The following is a 13,484-nucleotide window of genomic DNA, read 5'->3' on the forward strand; positions in this document are numbered from 1 at the left end:
TCCAGACTGGTTTGCCAGCATAATACACAGAAAATTTTTCCAAATTTTGAATTAGTTTGGAGAATTTTCATGTAGAGAAAAAGGATATAGAAATTAATAAAAATTTATTTATTAATATATGTGGTCATCACAAGTTCTCTTTATTTTGCCTTAGAGGTATGACTTCTGTTTACTCTTTTCAGCTGATAACTTCACTTGTTTTGTCATTTATCACCCTCACTGATCAAATCATTACATTCTGTAATAAGCAAATTAATTGTATGAATGAGCTTATCTCTTTCTGATACATCTAGCTTAAGTTAAAAGAAAGAAAGAAACAAAAGAGTTTCAGGTTAAAAGTCAAATGTATAAAATAGGTAAATTTTATTAACTGTCTTTCAGATAAATTAAGAATCTAATTGACTCTTCAGCAGGTATGCGATTGGTTTTATGCAGAATTCAATAAAAGGCTTTTTAACTTAAGTTTATTTTCACTTTTTTCTTTATGGTTTAATGTAATTCTGAGTTCTGCTTCAGGATTTTAATAAAGAGCTAATATTTTGGTTGTAATATTTAATTTGTTTTAATTTTCTGTCAAACATTCATACAAAAAAGCTGTCCTTACTAAACTATAGCATGTAGTAGTACTGCTTTTATAGCCAAAATATCAAGACTTGTGATCTGTCAAAACTATTCCAACATATATATGGTAGTGGTTTATGTTGGTATGCATTAAGAACGTTTGTTGGCTTTTTCTTTACTTTTTTCATTTCCATTGATTTCACTGCTTCTTCCCATTATCTCCCTTACTGGCCTATTAAACTACTTCTCTACATGCTAAAAAGGATTTTTTTTACTGAAACAGAAAGGCATTCAGATTACAAGAACTTCTGTATAAGATGCTCAGTAGATAAGCAGCTTTCCAAAATTATCATTTTCATGTGAGTATGTTTGTGGATTGGTGAAGAACATATTGTGATTGCATTGAAGAAGTGATTTAGCCTAGCTGGATGTCTATTTGAAATGAATTTGCATGTTGAAACTTGTATGAAAGAGTCATCTGTTTGGTTAACTGGTAGCTCTCATTAAAGAAGAAGCTGCTATATTGAAGGGACTCTCCAAAAAATTGGATTTCCATGTTAATAATGGAATATAAATCACCTTCCATTTTTTTTCCCAAATGTAAACACCCAAGATTGTTGTTGTGATGAAAGAAGGTGATCTAATCACCATATTTTGTAATATCACGAGGTTAAAAAATTCATACAGTTTCTAGTAATAAATGTGTTGTTATGCTTGTCAGTCAGTGAGAGGCTCCCATCTATTAGTCTTGTTTTCTAACAAGCTTTATGACTGATCCTCAATTTCCAGTTGTCATTCACCAGTCATCACCAACCATAGGAGGTCTCCACTCACGCTGTTACAGAAATTCATCGTATTTCAGTGCAAATCTGCGTGAAAATAGAATCAAAATTCTATTATATAGAATCAAAATGATTCTATATAAAAATAGAAAATTTTTGAATTTATGAAATTCAAAATAGAATCAAAATCAAAATTAATATGGATATAATGTAGCACCACAAACTATTAGTTCTGCTAGTAAGCACAGCGTGCTTACTAAAAGTTGATATTAACTTTAAAGAAAGGATGGTACCTGCCAAAAATATGTTGTAATTATTGGAGAGAGAACAAGAAGAAGTAAGAAGGCCCAATGTAAATACCATATCCTGATAATGCAGTTCTAGTGGAAGTATTATAACTATTCCAGAAAAACGATCAAATCTTCCATTAAAGGCAGAAAGGTTGTAATTTGGATTTAAATTTGAGATGAGGTTTTATTTATTAATTTCTTTCTTGGTACAGGAGCTTTTTCCTCCTCCATTCCTCAACTTTTCTGATAATTTTGATTTAGCTAAATCCATTTTAGCATAAAATAAAACATTTCTGATCAAATCAAAGATGCACAGACTTTTATACAAAAAGGATTATTAGATCATTTGGTCTGACATCATATAAAGGCAAGATATTTACTTATCATTTCTGCAACTGAGCACAGTGACTTCTTTTGTGTAAAAAAGGTATCAGGTGGATCTTGTGCCTTGATAAACCTCTGCCTTCTTCTGCTCTGTTTTTTGCTTCAGAGCTGTGAAGCATCATGGCTTCTCCCCCTCTCTTCCAGAGGTTTGAGTGCAGCAATGTCACCAAAACAATTTATGTTTCTCTCTGTCCCTTTGATTGCCTTGCTGCTCCACTGTAAAATCTTGCATTGAGACTATGTCATCTTCACAAGACAAGGAATGTGGGGGGAAAGGGAGAATGACGCTACTGAGGTCAGCCACACCTACTCCGACTGCATTCTGGCTTCATCTGTCTATGCTCCTTGCTTCTCCTCTGATACAAGCCAGCCTCGTTTTCTGCATAAAAGCCCTGTAGCAGCTATAGTGTTTCCACTTTCGGCAGTTTAATGTTTATTCTGGTATTTGTTTATCAAAAAACCAAGTTGTTGGAAACTCACTTTATTGCAATGTAATATTCCAGTTACTGATTTTAAAAGGTTTTAAGAAACACAATTTTTTAATCATAAGATGTCAAAAATAGGTATCTTTCAGTCCATGGGAAGAATTTCTGTTAATTCTTTTTATTTAAAAATGCCTTTTAAACTGGATGCCAGAAGACTTGACATGATGCTCTCAAAACAGTCTGGTTATCAATGGCATAGATGCATCACCTTTCTAAAGGACTACTGCTTTTCTTTGCGACTGATTAAATACACATTGGTCCTAATATGGCCACTCTCTCTATCTAAGGCTGTCATGCTGTGAATGTTTTCAAGTTTAATAGCAATCTGAATTGAATTTTCTTTTTAGTTTCTCTATTTTGGTTCTCTGGTGTGAGTAATTCTGATGTGTTTACATGTGTTTTTCAATGTTAGGTGGAATGTATATATTTTAAAAGTCCTTATGATGAGATTGACAAGGGATTTTTTTGTTTTGTTTTCCAAATGTGAGGGAAATGACCACAGAGAAAAAGGTTTAGAATATATTTAAAGATGTATATAATAGACATTAGGTATACAAATAACTGGATGATCTGGGGAAAAGATGGTAAATTGGTCTGTTTGACCCTATGTTTGAGAACTTCTAGCAAAGAAGATTAACATAGAATCATAGAATGTTGAAAAAGGTTTGGAAGGGGCCTTAAAGATCCAATCTGGATCCAAAAGTCCAATCCCCCCTGCCATGGGCAGGAACACCTCCACTAGACCAGATTGCTCAAGGCCTTATCCAACTTGGCCTTGAACACCCCCAGGGATGGGGAATCCACAACCTCTCTGGGCAGTCTGTTCCAGTATCTAAGTACCTTCACAGTAAAGAATTTCTTCCTAATATCCAACCTATATTTCTCCCCTTTCAGTTTGTACCCATTACTGTACCCATTTGTACCCATTGCCCTATCACTGCAGGTTCCTGCAAGAGTCCCTCTCCACCTTCCCTGCAGCCCCCCTTCAGATACTGGAAAGTTGCTGTGAGGTCTCCATGCAACCTTCTCCAGGCAGAACAGACCCAGCTTTCTGAGCCTGTCTTTGTAGGGCAGGTGCTCCAGTCCTTTTATCAACCTCATGCCCTTCTCTGGACTTGCTCCATGTTCCTCCTGTGTTGGGACCCCAGAGCTGGATGCAGCACTGCAGGTGGGATCTCACCAGAGCAGAGCAGAGGGGCAGAATCCCCTCCCTGGCCCTGCTGCCTGCGCTGCTTTGGATGCAGGACACGTTTGGCTTTCTGGGCTGTCAGTGCACATTGCCAGCTCATATTGAATTTTCATCAGCCATCACCCCCAAAGTTTTCTCTGCAGGGCTGCTCTCACACACTTCACCCAACCGTGAGGTTTGCATCAGCCCATCTCAAATGAGTCAAGGTCCCTTGGGACGTGGGCAGCAGTGTTTCAGTTGAAAATTTGGGAAGGAAAAGGTAATCTGACTTAACTCCAGGCATTTTTTATTTCTCCAGTCTATGACTGCTAGGTGTGCTTTTTCTCCCAAATGACTCTATATATTCTTTTGTAATCACTAGAGAGCATGCTGTATTCATTAGTCAGTATGCAAGCCTTATGTACCTACAGACTACTGGTGGGTGTGCATTTGCAGCAGGTGTTTGGACCAGCATCTGTTATGTATATTAGAGTTTCATATTTACAATTAATAAGGGTTTTTTTTAGGAAAAAAAAAGCACATATTTTTCTAAGTTTCTAAGGTTTATCAGCATTCTTTTAAGGTCAGTTTCATGTAAAATACTGCACTTATTTTACATCTTTTTTTTGCTCTTCTTTTTCTGCATATTTACATTTCTCTCATTCCACAGACTTAAGGAAGTATCTTTCTGTCTGTCTTCATAGTATTGTTTCAATATGTTGAGCAAAATTTCATAGAACCTGTTTGTAGGTGTCGCTACAGCTTTTTCTATTGACAGGAATGCAAATCTTTTAGATTTAAGTCTCCCATCTGTGTGGGCTGGATTGGAGTTCTCCTCATGTGGTCAATACAATTTCATTTTCAAACTTCTTTTTCTTGGGGAAGCTTGTCTGCCTAACACAACTCTCTGGAACAGGTTTCAGAAAACAGTATGACATACATGAATACTCTGTTCTGAAATAGAACTGAAAGGCGCCATAAATCATGCATGTTTGTGGCGTCCTAAAAGGGTGAAAGTGTCACATTTTCAAAAGCCCTGTGTCCATTTATCCTGTATTTTCAGATTAGTTCTGCCTTATTTAGGTAGGCACAATTGCCACAAGTACCCAGGACTTAGCTAGCTGTACCAAATCAGTCTTTCTTGCATACATACGATGAATTAGTAATTCCTTCATAATGGAGCATTGTGATGATAGCTGCTTTAGAATTTCACTTCCTTTAAAGCCTAAAAGGGTGAACCTTTGGAAGTGGATAAAGGGCATTGTGAATGAGAGGTGCCTGTGGAAAAAGAGACAGGAGCTATCTTTTTTCATCATGTTGCAACAATATATTGAATTCTAAGATACCACCTGCCTTCCCTGCCGCTGGTGGAGGGCGGTTTGCAAATGCAAACAGATAAAGAAAATTAATTGTAGGATACCCAGATAATCACTGTACCAGGACTTCAATTTCTGCAAATTGTTTTCTTTTTTTTTGTCCTGACCTCCTCAGAGCAACTTACTATAAATATTTTGTACTAAGTGTTAAATTGTTAGTTGGTCGTGGAAATGGTTAATTGAATCATATGGAAAAGCACTATTTCTTTCTTCTTCCTAAGAGGAAGGGAGTTTTTTTCGAAGTGGGTTTGGGATAGGTGTTTGCTATGTCTGTGCTATATGCATCTTAGACTATTAGGTATAATTTGTTTATCTAGTAACATGTTAATGAATACTAAGATATAACCTAGGAAAAACAGTCAATAACTTCCAAATCAGTAGATCATGTAAGGATTACATTATAGATGCATATACTGGGCTCAAACTTCTGAATTTTTTGACCCCAGGAGAATATCCTTATTCCTTAATGATTATGTCAGAGTATAAGGCAGTATTTTATCTGTCAAACAAAGTAAATTGAAAAAATTCACAATCATAGTTTTCTCATCTGTAATGCTCTTAATTTAGTGACTGCCCATGTTTGTAACTGTGCAAACTGATTAGCGTTCCTACATGTAGTGTAACATTTAACATGGTTTAGTTGGAATTGCAGTGGAAGTGATAATGTACATTTCAGTTATCAGAACTTTTAAATGAATGTCTTAGCCTTATTAAGAGAAAAATGGGGGAAGTATGACTGAGCACATATTCAGATAAGTGAAATTCTTGTTATTTAACTTATCAGATATATATGTAGTAAGTTATGCCTGGAATATCTCACTGCTTATTGTTAAAAATGCCTGGGTATCAGTCTTCCTTTTGTGTTTACACAGAATATAATTTTAAATGTTAAAATTACTTTCATCTTTCCACAAAATATCATAATAATACACACTGTATTACCTGTGTAGTTACTCTGTGTTTGTGCTTAAGTGCTGTTCTGAATAGAGATGTAATGTTCAGTTTTTCTAGAGCCTAAATAAAAGTCCCTGGCCAGAACTTAGAACTTCAAAGCTTGAAAGAACAGATCCTTCACATAAGGAACTTTTTACTTGGGTAGCTTCTATTTCCTGTACATGTGGTACTCTGTGTCACATAAAACCTCTTGAAAACCCAAAAGCTTGGAATAAGAGAGTAGAAGAAAATAAAATATTTCAGCTGTGGGGGACCTACAAGAATCGTTTAGCCCAGCTGCCTGAGCACTTCAGGACTGACCCAAAGGTAAAGCAGGTTGGGGGCACTGTACAGATGCCCCTTACACACTGACAGGCTCAGAGTATCATCAGGCTTGACCAGGCTCTCTATAAAGAAATGCTTCCTGATGGTGAATCCAAACCTCCCCTGGCACAGCTTTGAGCCATTGCCACACATCTATCACTGGATCCCAGGGAGGAGAGATCAGCACCTCCCTCTCCACTTCTCCTCCTCAGGAAGCTGTAGAGAGCAAGGACGTTGCCCCTCAGCCTCCTTTTCTCCAACCTAGACAAGCCCAAAGCCCTTAGCAGCTCCTCACAGTGTCCAGTCCTTCCACCATCTGTCTTGCCTTCTGCAGACACCTTCAAGGACCTTCCCATCATTCTGAAATGGTGGAGCCCAGAGCTGCAGCCAGCACTCAGGGGGAGGCCCTGCCCCAGCGCTGGGCACGGAGGGCCGGTCACCTCTTTGGATGGCTGGTGACGCCGAGTTTGGTGCACCCAGGATGGGTTTGCTGCCCTCCTGGCTGCCAGGGCACGCTGCTGGCTGCCGTGGAGCCTGCTGCCAGCCAGCACCCCCAGAGCCCTCTCTGCAGCCCCAGAGCTGCCCCTCTCCCAGCTTAGCCTCGTGTCTGGCATTTCTCTATCCCAGGTGCAGAATCTGGCTTTTTGACTTGTCATTTGCATGTCACTGGTGATGGCCCAGTGCTCCACTGTATCCAGATCCCTCTCTCTGCAAGGACCCTTGTCCCTCAAGAGAGTCAACAGCATCTCCCAGTTTGATATTATCAGTGAACTTACTAATGGTGAATTCCACTCCTATATGCAGATCATTGGTAAAAATACAAACACAACTGGCCCTAGAATTGAGCCCTGCAGGGTACCAATAGAGTGAAACAAGAAGTAGCCATAAGTTTTCAGAAAGGGCAAGTGAATCATTTCGTGTCTAGAAAATCTGTCTTCAAATCAATCGTATTTTATGCTTAGAAATAGTTAAGAAGTAATTTTATAACCTACATGCAAAGAGGGTTTCTGGCATTGTAGAGACATCTGTCAGATAAAGGTGAAAGTTCGTTTTATCAAAATGAAGTCTAAAAATGGTGAAGAAAATAATTAGTAGTGAAAGCCATTTCTTTTTAAGCTTGTCCTAGTAGAATATGGTGGAGACTCATTTTAAATATAGATCCCATTTTTGAGTGTGATAAATAACATGTTTTAGTGGTAACCAATGTCGCTTGGCTTGTGTTATGCAGTAAAAGTGAATACAGATTTTTGCCTTCAGTGGTCATACTGATGAAATCTACTAAAAGAAACTCCAGCAACAAAAAAACCCCAAATGACAAAAAGCCCAACAGTTAGCACCAAAAGTCATGGAATCAATATGGCAGTGAGGAATGAGCATCATCTGTAATGCCACTTTTCTTTTTAAGTGAAATGACTTCTTTTTAACATATTGGTTCTCTGAACAAAGAAGGCCGCAAGTTGCAGCAACAAAATGAAAGTAGGGCAGTAGTGGGAATGAGCAGAAGGCGGTGTAACCCCAGTGTACAGTACTGCTGTGGATAAAACACTGTGGTACGTGTGACGTAACAGTCAGATATAGGATTTAAATGTTGGTACAGTCTTCATTGTTTGATTGTAGCATTTTGTTAGGAAGAGAAACTCTCTGGCAACAATATATAGTAAACTGACCATATGATGATCTTTTCAGCTTGTAGTTTTTATCTTGCAGCATGCTTTTAAAATTTGCTGTGTGACTGTATACTTTGACCTCATAGTATTTGCCACTGAAGCAAGTTGGTGAAGAAGTCACGCTGTTAAAAGAAAAACATTATTGCCAAGCAAGAATGTTTCCTTACGTAAGAATTGTGTATAGTTAATAATTTACCTTTTTTTAAAGACTCGAAAAGCTAATATTACACAGTTAAAAGAAATCACTCCTCACAGCAGATACATTAAAATACTTGTCAATTGCCCTGGAAAAAAAGGAGAAACTAATTTTACAGGTAAATTCAAATATCAGCTGTAGTAATTTTCAGTTTCTATTATACAGAGAGTAAATTCAGCCAAAATTGATAAATTATGTCACTAAAATTATGATTAGTACTGTGATATTTGAAGTAGGATAGAGAGGGCTCATTAAAAATGTTTACAGAGATAATTACAAGTGTTTTTAAAAAGTGTAAGTGGTGGTTTCCATTGCTTTCATTTTGGCCATTCATTGTAGCTAATAATTGTGTGCCTTTTCTTACTGTGCATTCCATTGTCTCTGTCATTTTCATTGTTGGTTTTTGCTCTTCTGGCCCCCGAGATAAATTACACTTAGGTTTTTTCTTTAATATTGTTGTTACCAAACTGATCAAAATCAAAATATCCATTGTTATTAAAAAATAAAAGAAAGAAAATGGATGTGAGAGTAATCATACCTTTGCATTTGAAAAAATTCTACTTTGTATTTTAGTAATACTGTGTTTTCTTTTCCTTTTTAAAAGCAAAATTATTGTGAACAAATCTGCTTTTCCAAAGGCTGGATCCTGCAGTCTGTGTAACTCCTGACTTTCCATTTACTTTGACAGCTGGGGATCTTCAAAGGGTGCTGGCAGCAGTAAGGGTTGATGTCCTGTCCCAGTGAAACTAATAGTGGTGTAAAACCTATTGCCAGTGAAGCTAATGGTGTAAAAACCTATTGAGTTACTTTGGTTTGGGACTTGAATCTGTGATTTCAGATAGTTAAAGTTTTGTTTCTAATTCAATTCTTATTGCAAGCTCTGCATGTCTCTTCCTGATCTAGTTGAAGGGAAAACATATGGAGGCCTTTCTCAAAATCATGTAGGGATTTTTTTATTTAACTTTTTTTTTACTTTAGTGATTATATTTTTGTTCAGTCTGGGTTATTTTTATTTCAATGCAGCTCACCAGTAATTCTACTCCTTTGAGCTCATTCTGAGCATCTTGGAAGGTAAAATGAACTTTGAGGCTGTGATCCTGCAGTATACATACAAGCAAAATGACTTTCTGACCTCATTGAGGAGGCTTGTGTTCACTGGGACTCTAGAATGAGGCCTTTTAATAAAATATATGCCCTAGCCAGGAATAAAGCAGGCATTTCTGTTGATCTATAAGGAATCTGTCAAAACTTCTCTGATCAGGCTTTTTTACTATCCCATCTTGAGTCCTTTTTTTAATGACATCTATTATCAGATTGAAATGGCGATTGAGACACTGCAAAAGTCTGATGGTCTGTCCACTCACAGAAGCTCTCTTCTCAACAGCCATGTAAGTTGTCTCTTCTTCACATACACTCTCTCTTGCTTGTTCTGCATGCTTAGCCTGCCTCTAAATGTTTGTTTTATTTTATTATTACTTTTTGCTCTTAATCTTCCCATCTTAGTTGCTTGTAATCTTCTACTACACCTCCCATGGCTTTATTTTGTCAGATTAAATGTCTTTATGGTATATTGCAGAGTGTTACCTGTTTCCTATGCTCTACACCTGTGTTAGAACAAGTTAACACATTTGACTGTTCTGCGGGTTACAGTGTAAATGTCAAGCTAAGGTTCAATTAATTCTAAATTAGCTGGCTTTTGACATTTTAAACAAAGTTGTCTACATCATAAGAAGTGTGTACCGTTTACTAATTCTGGGGCGTGTGAAGAGGAGGAGAAGAAACAAAGAGCACACCTAGATAATATACTTAGGTTATTCCTAGGTGTTTCTTCATTTTTTCTGACTAGAGTGTTTATTTTGAAATTACTTATTTAAGAATCCTAAGGATCCTTACAATGGCCTGGTAGAAATTGAAAGTATTGTCTTAATTTGAAGTGCACAGAAATGTCTTATTCATCTGCCGTTTACTTTGTTCTTACCCTGCAAGTCTTACAGTTAAGAACTTTTCATAAACAAAGCTAAAAGATATTTCAGCAAAAACATGATCTCCAAATATAGTGATAAGTTCACTATATGTAACTTTAAAATAAGGGAAAAAGCCCAAGATAATTTTAAACTTATTATATAGGTAATATTATTACTTTGTAAGTTGTTAGTCTTTTCTGAAATGTTTTTTTTCTGTTGATATTTATGGTTTTGCATTTTGTATTTTTGCCATGTTGATTGGTTTGTATTCATCTTACTTTTTTTTTCCTTCTCAGCTTTACTTACGATATAAATTCAAATTCCTTTATTGCTTTACAGAAGAAATTGAAATTTAGTTTGCAGTCTGAATGTAGAATATGATGGTAGAGATTGTCCTTTGGAAATCAAATTAAAAGTGTATGCTTTAGAAGATTTGGGTTTGGATTTTGGATTTTTTTTCCTGTAGGGTTTGGTTTTATCAAAGTTAAAATGAAAAGTGTTTTGTGGAGAATTTAGGCAAGCTTTTTTTTTCTTAAAAAGATCTGAAATTGGAAGAGGAAAGGTGTAATATAAAAAGTTACAGAAAATTATATACAGGAGGACATTTAGATTCCACCTTGTGTGTTTACAAAATAATTACTTTGAAGATAAGACAGTATCAAAACTATCATTTAAATAATAATAGATAGTATTAGACCGATAATATCAAAATCATTGTTTAAATGTAATTTTTAACAGACTGTAACTTTTTTTGGCTTTAGAAATCTGTGGAAAGACTTAGAACACTAGAAGTTTCTGCTTAAACCTCTTAGGAAGTCCATAGTCTTGGTATAAAACCAAGAAAGATTACAAGATAAGCTGGAGTGCCTCGGTAAACTGTGTTTCACTCATTCCTTGTTCTAGGCACTATTCACAGTGTCTTCCTAATAACGAGATTTGCACAGAAGATCACAGTCTTTCCAGCTGTTAAGGCTTACAGTATTTCTTTCTTGACTGTGAATACTTTGTGAAAAGTATTGTGATAGAGATATATCTTTGACCTTTGACAAGCCTTGTACAAATTTTTGTGGCAATAAATCTTTCCTAGTTTTGGTCATTTTGAAAGAAATTTAAAACATAGATCAAGCCTACTGGATGTTTTGCCTGTTTTTAAAGCAATGCTTATTGTCTTTAAACTCAAGGACAGTATGGAGGAAGTTCAGGTGTGGATGTAGTCTTTGTCTCTTTACTTTTCTTGACTTTGCCTTCTAATGATTTGGTTTGGCCTTTATTAAAATAATAGTGGATTTTAAAATAGAATTCGAAATTGTGTTTTTAGTTAGCATACACTTTGCAGATGATAAATTAATTTGTGGGAAAATTTTAGTTTGGGATTTAAATTTTCACCCTTTGATACCTCAATGAGGTTTTGTAGGATTTTTTTTTTCCTAAATACATGCGTTCTCATTTTAAAGAGTTTGTAATTTCTCCTCTGTTTTCTTTTGTTTCTTGATGTATTTCTGCATGAGATCAACTTAATTAATTGATAGTTGACTGCTTTATAAACTTTGCAGCTTAATTGAAGTCACACTCAATTTAACAGATCTGACTCTGTAAATATTTCATACCTTTCCCCGTCTTACCAATACATTATGGTCAGTACCACAAATTTATAAGCCAGGACTCAAACCTGAATGGTTTTAGAGTTGTATTTCAGCTTGGTAGAAAAATGTTTGGGTTCTTTAAAAAGTTGCTTACAAAAATGTTTGCATTCAATTTTCTCTTAAAATCATGAATTAACTGCACTTTTTCTTCCAGGCTATAATCTATCAAGTAAGGATTTCAAGCCCTTGCTACTAAGTAACTCCTTCCAAGAGCAAAAATTCTTATATTGCACTTAACTTTTGATTTGGTTTTTTTGTGTGTTGAATAATGCAAGTTATGTTTGAAATAACATCTGTTAGAAATTCATATAATTAATGAAGTGCACTTGAAGTGATTAATAATAGATTAGAAACCATCTGGAGGAAAATATCTTTAATGCTACATACAGAACTTAATTACAAAATAATTATTTTTTGTTTGTCAGTCTTTTGGGATTGACAGAGTTTTTCCTTTTGGTGAAAGCAGAAGTACTTCACATTCTGTATTGTTGTGATTCAATTCTAGATATAATAATATATGACAAATGTTATATAAATGTATTAGTAAAAATACAGATGTAATAACAGATTTTCAATATGGATAGATTGCAGCCGTTGAAAATTATAATTTTGTAAGCCAAGACAGGCTTAGGTCAGGTCACTAGTGAAATTAGTTTAATACATTCACATAAAAATCAAATGTTTGCAATTATACCTTTTCTTCAGCTTTATTTCAAAACGACAGATGCTCAGTTTGGAAGCACTTGTGAATGTTAGTACATATAAAATAATGATATGATAAGTGATGATTAACTGTACTTTTTCATTTTGTTTATTTGAAATGCAAAATTACCTGCAAAAGAAGCTAAAAATGTTATGTCTTGGAAGCATTTTCATCTTTCATCTGTATTTTTCTAGAGCTTAGAAAATTCTAGGGTTCCATGACAAGTACTGAGAAAAATAAGGAAAATGTTGACTTATAAAAAAAACTAAACCAACCAAATTTTAATGTATTCTCAGACTATATTAGTTTTGATCTATTTTGTCATTTTCCTGTGATATTAAATTTAGGACTATTAAATTGTCCCTTTTACTTTTTCTGGATATTAGCAACAGCTAGAGGTGTTTCATGAGTGTGCTCTACTTAGAACATCCAGTGATGTTACATAAAGCCTCTTCTTGCATGTTTTTAATTATCTACCACATTACATGAAAGGGTTACTATTTTTCCAAGAAACTCATTCTGTTCCTTCTGGAAGTCAAAGGCAAGCAGGCTACAGCTGAAAGGGTTTGTATCCGTAATGATTTATAGATGTACCAGTTATTTTCCAATGTTACGCAGTAGCTTTTTTCTTATGTGTATCTTAATGTTTTTTAATAACAGGCAAAGAGAAACAGTGTAATATTCCAGGTTTACAAACGCATTAACTATTTTGTCCAAGGAGTTTGTTTTCTGCAATTTATGTGTATTACATTCATAATTACTTTATTTCTTTGTGATACTAACAATTTGTCTCCAAAGCTTAGATACCTTTATCACGTACTGATGTGTGATACTGAATCAAAAATATTTTATGAAAAGGACACTTTCCTGAGGTCACAAGTTCAATGAGTTTTGCTATTTCCTGGTAATTCTGAAGATACTAAAGCATTTTTGTATAACTAACGTTTAAAGACTCTCTGAGGAAGGATGTAATTTTTCAATAGACCTGAGGAGTGGTTCCAACTGTCA

The 13,484-nt window shown here is 35.5% G+C and overlaps 1 protein-coding gene across 4 annotated transcripts in view; it reads left to right on the plus strand.

The window, feature by feature from the left end:
• The window catches only part of RFX3 (regulatory factor X3), a 114,188-nt gene that overhangs the window by 75,601 nt on the left and 25,103 nt on the right, over window positions 1–13,484 (plus strand). For 3 of the 4 annotated variants that reach the window (XM_042012667.1, XM_042012665.1, XM_042012664.1), the window contains exon 5: window positions 9,480–9,554. The exons of the other annotated variant lie outside the window; for it this stretch is intronic. In XM_042012667.1, coding sequence (XP_041868601.1) covers window positions 9,480–9,554 — 75 coding nt within the window. The remainder of the gene's footprint in view (window positions 1–9,479; window positions 9,555–13,484) is intronic. 4 annotated transcript variants of the gene reach the window in all.

This window comes from Corvus kubaryi, unplaced genomic scaffold (assembly GCF_017639235.1).
Source record: "Corvus kubaryi isolate FWS band 111438036 unplaced genomic scaffold, C.kubaryi_AGA036_p1.0 split1-37296, whole genome shotgun sequence".
Taxonomy (NCBI): Eukaryota; Metazoa; Chordata; class Aves; order Passeriformes; family Corvidae; genus Corvus; species Corvus kubaryi.